Below are 15,334 nucleotides of genomic sequence, written 5' to 3' on the forward strand. Positions count from 1 at the left end.
GGGAAAGTGCTTGGCCAATGTTTTTTGGTTTTGTAGAACACAAAACATTTGTGGAATACTTTGGAGTTACAGAAATTGCCAAACCTCAAACCAAAACACGTTCAGGTTTGTCGATCTCAATCCATGCCACTGCGATCCCGAGGCTCCAGAAGGGAGTGTGAGAGGAAAGCTGGGAGGACACAGCCGCCCACTGCACTCTTTGAAATGCTTCTCATGAGTCTCTCTCATCCTGCAAGTCTCTCACTGCAGTGCAGTCAGAGGCTGGCTGGGGTCACAACAGTGCCCTCTGAGTGTCGAGAAGAACTTGAGGCAGCTGTGGCGAGGACACTTAGTCCCCATTCTTATTTGAATGAAAAGAGATATCCATAAGAAGTATTCCTGGCTTCTAGCCCCATCACTTTCTCCTTCCCCTCAGTGGGAACCAAGGTGACTGATGTGTTTGCTGAGTCTGGAACTCTTTAGGACCTGCTTGTCTGTAGAAAGTGTACCATCTGGGCTCTTCCCACTGTGTGGTAAGCCCAGCAGAGGAGGCCTGCAGTTCTGGGAAGTCAGCTTAGTTCAGGGAGTTCTAGCTCACTCCTTCAGCCTTCACACCTATGTTATAGTCTCCAGACACTTTTTATCAATAATAAAACTGGTATTTTGGTCTCTACTACATCAGTCTCCTAGGTCTTTCTTGGAAATTGATTCTGAGTTCAAATGAGGACAAGGGATGATATCCATTGGGCCATCCAGAACCCCAACAGGAGTCCTAGTGCGTTCACTGTGTCAGCTCTGTGATATCACCATCATCAGAGCCCATCATAGTTCCTCCTGCTTCTTTAAGAAGTGTCATTCACACGCTGCAGTGTGAGAAGGTCACCACCCTTCAGCCTTTACTTATGGAGCTGCTACTTTTCATTCCCATGTAATTATGTCTCTGATTAGAGGTCTCCACCAAAGTGTGTGTGTGTGTGTGTGTGTGTGTGTGTGTGTGTTTGTTCACGTTATGGAGAAGAGTAGTAGACATATGGTTCTTTTGGAGTGGAAACACTGACAGATTTTTCTTCCAGGCATTGTCTCTGCAATGGGAAAGAAATTGTTTATGTCTAAATTGTTCTTCCTTCTAGACTTCTCAGAAATTATGTGGCCCAAATATAGCTTTGGGTGAAAGGGTCAATATATATTTACCTTTAACAGGCCTAGCCCCACGGTGCAATATCCAGCATTACCTGTGGGAGATTCCTCCTATAAGGAGGAGACAGTAACACCTTCTTGTTCCTGGGGGAAAATAGATTCCCTCAGCCTAACGGTAAGTTTTGTCTTGTGGTCTGTGTTCCTGGGTTCTGTCTGGCCCCTGCTAGAATGAAGCCCTTTGAAGACAGAACTCTACCTTTTTCAGCTTCCTGTTCTTAGATTTCTTTTCCTGTAGTGCCAGGTATACAAAGTAAAATAATAATCATTCATTTAGTTACAAAACATTGAACAGAGTTGACGAGTGGCAGAGAAGTTAAAAACCAGGACCTCGGGAGTGAGAAAGCCTTACCCCAACCAAGGATGAGTCAGGTAGAGCAAGAGAGGGGAGCTAGTTTTAGATACTAACTAAGAAAGGAAGAAAGAGTGAATCTATAGATAGTCTTTGTTTGAAAGATTAAGGGCAATTTTTTTTTTATATGAATGGCTGGATTTTATTTATTTATTTTATTTTTATTTTTGGCTGTGTTGGGTCTTCGCTTCTATGTGAGGGCCCTCTCCAGTTGCGGCAAGCGGGGCCACTCTTCATCGTGGTGCGCGGGCCTTTCACTGTCGCGGCCTCTCCCGTTGCGGAGCACAGGCTCCAGACGCGCAGGCTCAGTAGTTGCGGCGCACAGGCTTAGTTGTTCTGCAGCATGTGGGATCCTCCCAGACCAGGGCTCGAACCCCTGTCGCCTGCATTGGCAGGCAGACTCTCAACCACTGCGCCACCAGGGAAGCCCCTAAGGGCAATTTTGATTCAAATCTGAGATGGACTGCTGCTGGAAGACACTGATTTAGCTTAACTGTAGATATGACATGCACACCCTTCAGGCCATCCGAGCTGGCTCTGCACAGCGGGTGCATGTCTATGCTGCCTGGCTCCCTGGAGAAGGAAGACACCCAGCAAGTTCCAGAGGCATGAGCCTCAGGAAGGAAGGGCTCCCAGAGGATGAGCCCAAACAGAGTGAAGCTTGGTTGAGGAAGGTCACTCAGTAGCAAAATGAGAGGTCAAAGTACATCTTTGGTGGTGGCCACCCCAATGGTTCAGTTCTTTCCAAAGAGAAGACAAAGGGCATGAGGCTGAAGAGAAGCAGTAGTCTTTGCACTGAGTCTCATGGTTGAGAAGCAGCCTTGGGATGTCTATCTGTCCACGTGCCTGGGGAGCCCACTGTGCTCAGCTAGAGGGAGAATTGCCAGTGCAGAGACCTTGCACTTGAAAGGGGGTAGACAGAGGAGCATAAGGAAAGAAGACTCTGTGGGTCTCAGCCCACATCTAAAGTGAAAACCTTGTCCCTGTGAGGAGTGGCTGCCAAGATTTTACAGAAAGCCCGAGTAAGCTTGGGAACTTTTATATAATTCCCAGCGACTTCCTCCGAAGCAAACACATACATGAAGAGGGTAGGATTAAAATTATGACCTGTCAACTGGAGTGAAGGTTCTATGAACTTGTTTTCGAGGTGCCGTGGACTCTGTGACCCTGGGTTCTCCTCTGTCAGCAACCTTCATCCTGTCTTGACCTTGGGATTTACCTGTACTTCCAGCTTCCGTAGTATCTAAAACAACTGCAAGGGGGATTGTCCCAGGTGACATGGTTTCCTCCAGATGCTACTTACTGGCCTGGTGCTCCAGGAGCCACTGCTATGGCTGCATGACAGGTCCCCCTTGGAGTGGCCCTTCTGTAGTCCAGGGAGTTGCTGCAGCTTTTTGGGAGGGCGTCTTTGTCTCTGTGGAGTTCGCCCCTGGAGGCTTGAACAAGGACACTCAAGTTCCACAAGGCAGGGACTGTCAGAAAGGGCCAGTGGCAGGCCCTGTATTATGGGGAGGTTGGTTTACATGGGAAAGTAGTTTTAGTAGGTTGTCCCTCACTAAAAAAACAATAGGGCCTGCAGCTTGAAGTGTAGGAGACACTGAGTCTGAGCTAATTCTCAGAGTGTTTCCAGCAAGCACTGCTGTTTGCTGCGAATGTGGCTGGTGACAGTCTTTCCGGTGCCTAATGTCCCTTACATGTGTCGGGGGATGGTGATCTAAAAATGGAGCCATTCGGTGCATCACGGGAATGGATGTATTTACTTGCTGGAAGAGGATGCTTAACGAGGCTAAGACTTAACCCAAAGGAAGGAATCTCTACTGGTTGTGGGGAAAGTATTTGGCAGTAAAGATCTGTTTGTGACGCCCCCTCTGAAGCAGCTGCTGTCCCAAGGCCATGTTCACAGAGCGAAGAGCCACCTCCTTGGCACAGATGGGAACTCTTGTCACGGTCCAGCCCCTCCTCACAACACCCAACAAAGACAAGTATGCAGCCAGAAAGAGGACTGTGAGATGAGGAATTAGAGTGCTGAAAGTTAACAGGAAGGAAGAGGGAAAAAGATTAGCCCCAGGGCCAGATCATCCTTGCTTAGATCCAAAAGAAACATCTTTGCTTTGGGAGTCAAGGTACAGGGTGGGTCTGTAGTATAAATCTGTTGGTCGATTTCTCTAGTATAACTAAGTATCTCAAATCTTGTCTACACCCTTATCTAGCTATTAAGCTGAACATACAAAATTTCCTTAGTTCTAGGTCAAAAATAGTAAGATATTAGCAATTTCATATAGTTCAACCTTGTAAATGTATTTCTAGGCATCAAATCATCAGTATACAAATAATAGTAAGAATCGTTTCATTTAGTATCTGTGGTCCAAGTTTTCTATTTTTACCTCTGAGTTGATTGGTATCGGTACAGCGTTTCCCATTTACTGATGGTAAAACTGAGTACAGCGAGGTATTAGCTTTTAGAATTCGCAAAGCCAGCCAGCGACAACATCCAGAGAACGAGGTCTCACTCCTCTGATAGGCATAGCTTGCCCGTCAGCAGACAACCTTGCCCTTGTCCACCTCCGTTTCCCTGTCACTCCTGAAGGCAAGCTTAGAGCCAAGGAGCTGACCACTCGCTTTCCTTCAACCAGCACAGCTTTCCAAGTGTCTCCCTCACTTTCGATTTCTATATTTTCATTTGTTCTCCCTAGAGCCGTTGGCTGTATTTTTCCAGCCAATCTCATCCTGCTCATTCCCGGCAGTCTCACTAACCCCTGTAGATTGTGTATACTCTTGTTATCCCTGGCATGGGTGCCATTCAGCAGATCTATGGAAGTAATCAGTGCTGGACTCCCCTGCAGGCATTGCCGCATCTGCAGTTCAAGGTAGCTGGCTCCATACTGGACTCTGGCAGCAGGATCCTGCCAGACTCCTCCTATTCATCCAGGCATTAGTTGTTTTTCATGTCCCCTGGCTTACGGGCTTTCAACCAGTATTTAACATTTTTCTCTGCCTTGTTATTTGTTCTCCCTCCTCTGTCATGAATCTTTTCCACCATTGTCCTCTTGGCCATGTGGGTTTGCCAGAGAAAGTTGGCAGTTGTTTTATTATCTATGGCTCTTGCCCAGGGATGGTGTCATCTAACAGATAGACGTCTGTTTAATGGCTAACATATTGGAATCTGAAATATCTGCAAGATAATGAGGCCTAAAGAGGCTTGAGGGACACGTTTTTTTGTTCTTAGAGGAGAGAATGAGAAATGAAATTAGGTAACATAGAGGTCCTTCCACATTCAATCCAGAGCCAGAGGGCTGACAAAGCTTTGAATCCCAGTGAAGGAAAAGTGTTTTCTCGTGTTACAGATCACAATCTGAGCAGATGGTGGGATTTCTTTTACTTGAGTTAGACCAATGGTCCTCACGTTTTCATTGTATTTTCTCTCTTGTTTTGAAATATTTTGTCTTTAATCAATATGCATTTATTAAGTTACAACTAGGAGGGAATAATATCATTATCTCCATTTTACAGGTAGGGAGACTTTAGGCATGAAAAGGTTATATAACTAGGCAACGTTGCCCTAGTAAGCGGCAGGGTTGCAATTGAAATCCAGGCAGTCTGGCTCCTGACCTTGTGCTCTTAACCACTATGCTAATCTGCCCCTTGTGTGATTTAGTATTACTAAGTTAAAGTGAGACCATGCCAGTCAAATGCAAAGAAACAATGTTTTAGGCAGCCTGCTTTGTGTAATCAAGGATTTTTATTGTTACTTCTTGAGGCAGCGAAAACTCCTTATGGACCACCATCTCTACCTATTCAGACTCCAAGTGGGGACAGGGTTCCCAAGTTGGGAATCACTGGGTAAGGAACAATTTTAACTCAACTCCAATCATCTGTCCATTGGACACGTGTTCGTCCAAACCATTGTAAAGCACATCAGTGACATCCAGTTCATCAGGTAGATATATTTATTGTACGTCTAAAGCCAAGTTTTGAATGATGGCTCTTTTGCTAATTTGCAGACCTCCACTGGGAGGTCTTTAAGAATATCTCTGGACAAAAAATACCCTAAGGAATCTAAAGGTAGGAGCCAATTCCAGATCCAGTGAAGGAGAGGGATGTGTAGAAGGTTTGACCTAATCTCAGTGGACCAAGGACAGTCTAAGGAAAAGGATTAGAAAGTTGACACATGGTGATTAGATTTGAAAGAACAGTATATTCTGGTTTTGTGTCTTTTCAAATGTTGGAAGAGGAGGAGAAAGAAAAGGAGTTCAGGGGCATAGTATCGCCCATGGGATAACATCCAAACGCCTCACATGGAATAAATACCCATGGTGTCCGCCTGCCTGCCCCCCGGCCCCCATCTTGCACCCGGAGCTCCAGTCACCCTGAACTATTTTCAGTTCCTAGAACATGGCTTCTCTTCCATACTTCCAAGTCTTTGCATATACTATTAACTCTACTAAGAAAGCTCTTTCTGCCTCTTGTCTGTGTGGAAAACTACTGAGTACCCTGTAACATTAACCTTAAATAAGTGGCCTTTTATGGAATCCCCCTTGAGTTTTCCAGGTGTATTTAGTACATCTTGCTCAGTGCCTCATGGCATTGTCTACACATCTCCAGTGTAGCATCTATCACACAGTTCAGAAATTAGTCACTTACATGTTGTTATCTTTTTTGTTAAGCAGGATTCTCCTTAAGGGTAAAGACCCTGTGTCTTTTTTGCCTTTATATCTCTTGAACCTAGCACATAATTGTTTTCCTGATTGGATAACCCCGTTTTGACTTCAAGACCCCATCTCAGTAGACTTCCCTTAGTCCTTGACTGTCTTCTATTGAGAGATAACCAGTGATCTTATCAATCCCTAGCATAGGTTTCTGTTGTTAACGGTATCACCAGCAAAGAGAGTCAGATGTCAGAATTACAAAGAAAATAAATGAAAGGAACATAAAAAATAATTTTCAATCTCAAGAGAAATAAAAAGCAGAAACTATGCATCCAGTGCAGAAACTATGCATTGGTGTGTTACCTAACAGGTTCATGAATGTACTTGTAATTGTTATAATTATCATATATTTGCTGAACTTCAAAGGGATGGTCCCAGCTTTTTTTTTTTTTGAATGAGGAGGTTGGAAGAATATTTCTTTGCACTTTGGCTATTATTCCAAATCAGTTGATCTCGAGGCATCATCAATTTGCAAAAGAGCTCTTTGGCTTGTTTCCCTCTCCTTCCTTTTCTCCCTCCTCTTCAGTACATTCTGTTGGTTTGGCCAGTGAGCAGACTGAAAAGTCTAAAGAGAAGAGGCCTGGAAATCAGAGAGGTGGTTACAGCCAAATGACTTAACAAAGGGGGTTTGGATATGGTCTCTGTTGTCACTGGAGCAAACAGGGAAAAGTAAGCAAGAGGGGGACACTTGCCAATTTGATCATCTTTGATTGGAAACTTAAGAGATGACATCAGGTCTCTGGTGTTCAGCAGACCCGGAGAGGCCCACCATGTGGAACATGTTAATGACATGTGGTTACCTAACACCACTTTTTTTATCTGTTAGACAATGAATTCACTTTTAAGAACCTTGAGATAAAGTTTTATAAAACTGGGATACAATGATGATGAATAAGTAAACAACGTGTTGCTCAGTATAAACTTTGAATAGACATCCAAGTGGCTGAAGACGTTAACGGGTGGTTGGCAAGGATTCTTATAAGAGAAGATGAGAGTATAAATGACTGGCCTCTGCTAGGGAACTCAGACTCTGTTGAAGGTCAGAAATTCCATGACCAGAAAAGAAGAAACCAAAGGAAAACTGAAACCTCTCTGGGACCTGAGTCAAGAAAGGCACAAACAGCTATATGTAGAAACAATTCCCAAGTCACCAGTAATAGAGGATTCTCTCTGTCTTCAGATTCTTGATTTGATATCAAGTTGTTTTCTTAAGTTTTAGGCTTAGAAAAAATGATTGCTGGTTAAAGTTCAGGAAATTGTGACTCAGTAATAAAAATAGTAATAAAAATAATTCCTTTACTTATTAATTTAATGCGTATCATTTGAAGTCTTGTCAGGTAATAGGCATTGTGCTAAGTACTGGGAGGTGGAAAACCTGGTGGAGAGTGAATTAGCTAATACTTGTCCTGCTGTGGCACTTCACCAAATCCTGATAAATAGAATTAGTACTACTGAACAATTAGATCTATCCAAGGAAGCTTAATGGAGTTTGAGGACAAATAAGATGTGGCATATAGTAAACAAATAGGATTCATTTTTTTAAAAAAGAGATCCACCCTGAATATATAAATAGATTCAGTAAGGTCCAGGATGAATCTATGAGAGAGAGATCCACAACAGATTAGCAAAGCATGGTTAGGAATGTGTAGACTTAGCCATTAGATTTTGGTAGTCATACCCCTCACCCAACTTCATCACCAAAAAGACCCTTCTTGTGAAGACACCTAGACTGGATGGACCATGGGTGTGTCCATATGTGGTGTGTCATACATTATGTTCTTAACAGTTAAGGAAGGTCTTCCTGATGAGGATGTGGAAAGTGTCTGGCACTCTTACCATTTACCCGTTGGTAATGGAACCAGTGGGTAAAAGTTACCTCAGATACTTCAGTACAAGCTCAAAAAAACTTTCTAACAGATCTGTCCCAAAACTAAATATTTTCCTTGGGAAATACTCGAACAGAGGCTGGATAACTCTCCATCGAAGATGGTATCATTAGATTTGGATAAACAGATAAATGGTCGCGATACTATACAGAGTTGACTACTTAAATAAAGTTATTAATACCTTTGCCGTAGTCTTTTTGCCTGTTATGAAAATAAAATCAACATTGATTTTTTATTCTTTTAATAAATATAACATTGGCAGTATATCAGTGTATTATAGCCACCTCATAGTCTTCTATCACTTTATTATGAAATGAGAAGGGACTGTTCTTTGTCCTTGAGCTAATATTTTGTCCTCATCATTGGTACATGTTGCTGGGAAGAATGGAATAGGAGGTGGAACAATAGAGACCTTGCCATTTGCAGTGAGCCTCCCGTGACATTAAAGGGAATCCTAAGATGTTCTGGTGAGCCCCCAACATTCCAAAACAGGACAGTAAGATCTAAGCCTGGCCTATCTATTTTTTATATCCATCAAGGCTCAGCATGGCTTTATCTGCCTATCCCCTTATTATTCTGAGCTCCCTAATTGCCTGGACTCTTTCTTTCCACAAGTAGTTTCATGTACTGCATTCAGCATTAATGTAGGGTGACTATGTGGAGATGTCTTCTATTCCTACTTTTAACAGATTAACAGCTAATAAACACCATGCAACACCCTCTCCTCTCAACCTCTTCTAAAAATACAGAGTTTAATTTGCCAACATTGGTGTATTTAAAGCCTCCAAGATTCCAGGGAAGACTTTAGAAAGTTAACTGTGCAAGGAAGGCCAGTTCAGAGAGGAAATTTTCCAACACAAAGAGCCAATCAGTGTATCAGCAGCTCATCACAGAAGAACCTCAGGGGACCTTATAGTCATTTATAAGGAAGGGCTATTTGTTCTCACTTAAGTAAAGCTTCTCACTTTATTCTTGCTGTGCCAGACTGAAGAGAATGCTGGAAATGTATTACCTAGGGAGAAGAACAGGCAGCATAAGTTTCATCTCAAGAGGGAAAGCTTGTCTTTTCCAGGAAGGGACACCGTGTTACTTTCCAGCAACTTCGCAATGAAAGGACTTATGCCACCTACTCTTCTCCACCCTCCTTCTCCTACCTTCCTCTACCCTAACTTCCCCTCTTTCCACTTAGCTAGAAGTGAAGCAGTTAGTTTTAAAGAGGAGTCAATAATCAGAAGCTGTGTTCAAAGCTTCAAACAAGGCACCAACCAATATTCTATTTTGAGGATTCAGCAAGAATATGTGTAAGATAATCCAGATAGCCTGGATAATTATGTTCAAACAATGTTCATCAACATCTCATATACATATACATATATATGATAGAATTTATTGAAGGATAAATTAGGCAGTGTGCACATAGTTCAATTAATGGAATTTCTAGTGTCAATGAAACAGAAACCTTAAAGTAATACATTGGTAAAATATTGGATGTTTCCTGAAGTCCCAAGTACATGACTCTCAATGACCAGTTTGGTTATCATATTACAAAATACAGATAAACATTTGCAGAAATGTATTGGTCTTTTTGTTTGAGGTATAATTTCTGGGACCAAACCCTCTTTGCGCCTTCAGGTAGGTATTTCTTGTTGCAGCAGAAACTCAAGTATATTTGAGTGCTTACCTCTCCTATTTCTGTTATGGTGCTTGTCTCTGTTTAAGAAGATTTAAGAAGCCTTTCAAGGCGCAGCAATATGACAGTTTCATTGACTCCACATACCCGGTGGTGGAGTTGACTCTGGGACATGCTGTGTCAGTGTGTTGTGGTAATGATGATCACATCATCCTGTGCTAGAGAAATGGTCAGTGCTACTCTCTGCTCAACTCTATTCATGATATCAGTGACCTTGACCTTTAACACACTTAACATTTTTTTTTCATGCAGACCAAACCTTCTCTGAAGAAAGGTCGGAGTGAAATTCCATCATAGCTCTGACTTGCTTGCAGATAATCTGAATTGGGTTAATTTCTTCTTTTTCCTGCAATCCAGCGACATCTGTACCTGTGCTCTTCCAGACTAATTTACCCTGGTGGTGGTATCTCTCAGTGCCTATGCATATACCGCTTCTCAGACAAACCACTTCAGGATTTTTTTTTTTTAAAAGTCCATGCATTTCTTGGGATTATTTACAACTTCCTTTGCTGGCTTTTCTCTGTGTAGAACCGGACTGGAAGCCATCATGGAGACTTATGCATTCTGGAGACCCCCTGTGCGCACACTCACCTTTGAAGATTTCACCACCATGCAAAAGCAGCAAGGTAAAGCCCTGGGCAAGGCCTCTGCTTTAGAGACAGCGCTGGGGAGGGAGTGGGAGCTGAACTGAATATAGCACATCTGGCTCCAAGCCAAGCCACGAGTTACACCGACTCGCCTGGAATGAAGAGAACTAGGTAGCTCCGTAAATAACCAAAGCATCACCACTTGCGCAAATAAGCAGGTTTCTGAGACAGTGTTTCACCTGGCACCCCAAATTCTCTCTCCCTTCCCAAAAGCAAGGTTACGTAATGGTGGTGAAATGATTATTTCTATCACTAAGCATTCATGTAGCCCTTGGGATTTGGAGATCTTCATAATAATTTCATTTATTACTCATGGCAGCCTCATCGGTTTTCTTGTTCTAGTTTGTAGATGAGAAACAACTTAGCTCCAGACAATGGGAATAAATCGCTCAGGTCTGACAGTGCGGAGGGAGCTGCCACAAGCCCCTCTGAATCTTGTAACTTGTGCTCTCTCCTTTTTTGCTAATGTGGAGCCACAGCCATCTCAAGTGCATGGGCGAAGTGGACTTTTTCCTTCCATTGCTGTGTGCTTTTCATCCAGTTTCTAATCTCCCTTCTCTTGCAGCTCAGGTTGGGAAGCCTGTGGCCATGTGTACAGATGGCTCATGGGCGGATTTCAACTCCTTTTCTCAGTTTAACCACTGGCTCTCCCAAGGCGCAGCACCCAAGCCCCTGGGTACCCAAGTGAAAGCTTCCCAAAATGTCAGACACTTTGTGAGTTTTCCTCTCCACCCTCCTCTTGCCCCAAAGTGACAGTGATCAAAATTACAGATGGAGCTCCTTCTGTTCTGTCAAATGATTGCCATTAATAGAGTCCTAGTTTTTGAATTTGGGGCTTTGTGATGTAGGAGCCCCTTCTGGGACTTGATAACACATTATATTATACTCCCTTCTCAGGGAGGTTCTAGCAGTTTGCACACTAAATTAGGTTATGTAACCTGAATTACTGAACTCCCTCAGGTTTTAAGATGGAGATGGTGATTAAAAGCAGCGGCTCTGGAGTGAGGCAACTTGGGTTAGGCTCTTATCACTGTTCTTGCCTAGCTTGGTGACCTTGGCCAAGTCCCTCATCCTTTCTGACATTTAGTTTTCTCATCTGCATAGTGGGAGAATGTATTAGAATTCTTGTGAGGATTAAATGAGATAATGCATTTAAAAACACAGGAAGCCCTCAGTACACGCTAACTGTCATTATCATCACCATCATCATCACTGTCTTCATTCCCCGTACGTAACTGAGAAGAAAATGCACCAGGGACAGGAAATATTGCCGTTCTGATTAATAATTATTCAAAACATGATTAGACCGTACATCTTCACAGGGATCCGGTGAGGCAAGGGATCCAGAATTTCCATCTCTTTTTTTAATAAGTGGAGGAGAAATGGAAGCCCATCGTATGAAGCGACTTGCTCCTCATAATGCTGTGATAGAAGCGGGGTCGATATGTATTCAGGGTGTCACTGCGGCTTTGACGCCCTCGTGGCCCTTAAGAGGCAAAGGTTTATGGAAGTCAGGAAATCTGGGCCTTCATCTCCGATGGCCACTAACTCTCTATATACCCTTGGCAAGTTACTTCTACTCTGAGTCGGTTTCCTCACCCCAAAGAGGGATAATTCTTTTTTGTGAAGAATTTAATATATAACATGCTTTATTTAATATATGCATCTATAAATGCATTCAATATATTTAATATATAAACATGCTTTATAAATGAAAACGTGTCATGCAAAGACACTTACTTGACCCTATTTATTTCTGAGGTGGCTTCTTGCTCATCTGCCTTTGCTTTATGTGTTGACTTTCCAAGCTCTAGCTAAGCAGGAGTTTGTATCACAGAGGCTGGTATGTGACGGTGGGCAGGGATATTGCCAGTTCCTGAGAGCAGGCATTGGTGGCGACATTGTGTTCACTGCTGTGTCCCCAAAATCTACTCCAGGGCCTGGAACCCAGGAAGTACTTAATGAACAATGAATGAGGTCACTTGGTGGCACTGTGGCTCAGGTAGGCAGGGTCACTCTCTGATTAAATCTTGGAGCACAGCCACCTGAAATGTGCGTGGATACAGATGTGGAGTGATAGTTGTGGATGGCTACCTGCATTTCACCAGCGTGTGGACCCACTGGGCAGGTGCACGCATGGGGAAGTTGCAGGGGAGCCTGCATTGCTAAGGTGTGCAGCATAGCAGGTTTCATGGTGCTTCTATTGAAAATTTATTGATCTGAAGACTTATTACTGACATGTGGGAAACAATGGTTGAAGAGAAACTGAACTTTCAGACCAAAATGTCACACTTATTCACTGAGTCCCTTTTTATGCTGATGGGGGGAAATGAGTGTGGAATTATTGGATACATATGGTGGTGAAATGGGCCTAGAGGAAAAGCCAAGACTCTATTAAATAGTTTAATTGGAATACATTTTTGAATTATACACTGAACTTGATCCAGATTCTCATTATTAAAAAATATGAGGCTTGGTTTCTTGACGTTAGCAAAGGATGTAAAAGTAACAACGCCCATTCCCTCTTCCTTTAAAAACTGAGAGTTCCATTAACTCTGGACGGTATCAGTCATAAAATGAAGAAAAGAGACATAGCTATCTGTGTCGAACTGTTTTGTGTCTTAGAAGACGTAAAGAGTGGTGAGCGTCTAGTGGAAGCTTCAGTGGCAGACTGATTTTGTAGTAACTCCCTTTTGGTGAAGAGAGTATTGGCAGTGTTGGCACCAAACCGAAGATCCAAAGTGACCAACCCACCCAGGTGTCCACATTACCTCATTGCTTCAAGCACATGAATATCTGGATGTCAAATACGTGGCCCTGGGACAGTTTTGTGCTGTTGCTGCTGCTGGACACTGGATCAGCCATTCTGCTTGAGTGAAGTTCAGGGTGCTTTTTCCCTCTTGCCCTTGCTGGCATTGTAATTTCTCTTTCATTGAGACCCATCTGTTGATAAAATTTCAAGGAATGTGCTTAGGTGAATTAGCCATGGTTTTAAAACAATCCAAATCCTTCTATTTTCAAAAACATATTGAATGGATGCTCTATATAGTTGTTTTCTCTGATGGAGAAGAATGCGTGGGATTCATCATCCTCTGCCTTTAACACAAAAATAAACTGAGGCACAGAGCAGCCTAGTAACATATCTGCAGTTAAGTGGTGGCAGAACTAAGTTGAGAACTCCAAAGAGGATCTCCTGCCTTACTGGGCAGTTTCCTTTCCACCACACCTTCTTCCTTTTTACTTAACACACACACACACACAAAATTAGCTTACTCGTCCAATTGATGGCTTAGTGTCAGCAACTTGACTGTTAACTCTAAATAGTAGGTCCATATTTCATTTTTATGAAGTCAAGTGTATGGTTTTATTTTCAGACATCTTCATTTAGAATCAGCAAGGAGTTTATACTGTTGGAGAGTCTGGAGATAGGAATTATATTTCAGGAATGGCTTTTTCCTGAACACTGCTTGTGGCAGGACAAAATGAACTAAACAAGTAAGTTATGCTGGCAGAAGTGGAGTGAGGTGACACAGACAAAGACGTAAAAAGAAATAAGAGCCAAGTTCAATCCTATTGTTCTGATGATGTCCTGATGTTGCTATGAGGTTGTTCTGATGATATATATATACAATGGAGCTATTTGTATGACCAAAACTGAGAGAGTTTTTGTGAGTGGCGTCTCCAAGTGATCTGACAACTGTTGTGAGAAAAGGAACCATCCTGGACCAGAACACCAAAGCTGATCATATGTCTCCATCTGTGGATAGGAGACCTGCCATTTACAGAAGGCCTCCCTTCTCCTCAACTGGTGGTAGACATCACTAGATTTCAACACCTTTGCATCTTTTAATGTTTGTCAGGCAGTTAAAAATTAGGATCATGAAGGTCTCTGTTGGTGTTGGGATTTTCATCAGTTTGATTTGTGTTAATTAGAGGTTGGTCAGTGAAAGACAGCAAATACTGAGCAAATTCATAGTAGTAAAAAGATTGGGAACGGAGTCTTTGAACTACTGTGTGATCATTATAATGTTTCAAAGGTAGCCAACTTATGCTGATCTCATTTATCCCTGAGACAAGGAATAATGCCTGCGAGGAGTTCTTGACAAGGAGGGGAGAGTATCTCAATTCAGTCTATTAAAGCAAATGGTTCATATTCTATTTTGGCCCGAAGTCCCTTATGCTCAATGCGTCCAAAATGGAGTCCATGATTTACCTCACAGACTTGGCGCCCTCTCCTGGGGGAAGGACGCCACTATCCATTAATCACCTTAGACGGTTCCCTCCCTCCTTACCCACCATATCCAACCTTTACCAGGTTCTTGATTCTGCCCACGTCTCTAGTCTCCCTTGCTACCACCCCACTCCAAGCCATTATCATCTCTCACCTGACTTCATTCTCGGGCTCCGCAGGGTGGTGACATTGCTACCAGCATCCCTGGCACCTGCATGTTTTTAGGCTTAAATCGGATGGGAAGGGTCATGTGCCTCTCTCTCAAGATTTCCAGCAAAATCTCACCGAGTCTCATTGACTCTAATTGGGATACCACTGAATTAATTACTGTGGCAGGAGGTGGGGATGCTTAGATTGTCCAGGCATGAGTCACATGCCTTCCCTGGAGGTACAGGTGAAGGGGTAAGAGTGGGAAAGGGGGTGTCTCTCAGTGGGAAAATGGTACTGTTGCCAGGAGAGAGGCAGATTAGTTCTAAATGACAATAACAACAGATGTAAACCGCAGCAGGGAAGGCAGTAAAACAAGTAGCAGAGAAAACAAGCAAGTTAATGGAAAGTGAAAAAGCGGGGGGGGGGGGGGGGGGGGGGGTATTCCACCTAGGGAATGTGATAGGTGTGAAATAGGGCCATTGAAGAAGCAGAGAGACTC

At 43.1% G+C, this 15,334-nt stretch overlaps 1 protein-coding gene across 3 annotated transcripts in view; it reads left to right on the forward strand.

The window, feature by feature from the left end:
* Nucleotides 1-15,334, forward strand: part of TBX15 (T-box transcription factor 15) — a 109,283-nt gene that overhangs the window by 80,036 nt on the left and 13,913 nt on the right. For all 3 annotated transcript variants that reach the window (XM_082458912.1, XM_082458913.1, XM_082458914.1), the window contains exon 7: nt 10,336-10,433. In XM_082458912.1, coding sequence (XP_082315038.1) covers nt 10,336-10,433 — 98 coding nt within the window. The remainder of the gene's footprint in view (nt 1-10,335; nt 10,434-15,334) is intronic.

Source organism: Balaenoptera physalus (genome assembly GCF_965194825.1).
Source record: "Balaenoptera physalus genome assembly, chromosome: 1".
NCBI classification, from domain to species: Eukaryota; Metazoa; Chordata; class Mammalia; order Artiodactyla; family Balaenopteridae; genus Balaenoptera; species Balaenoptera physalus.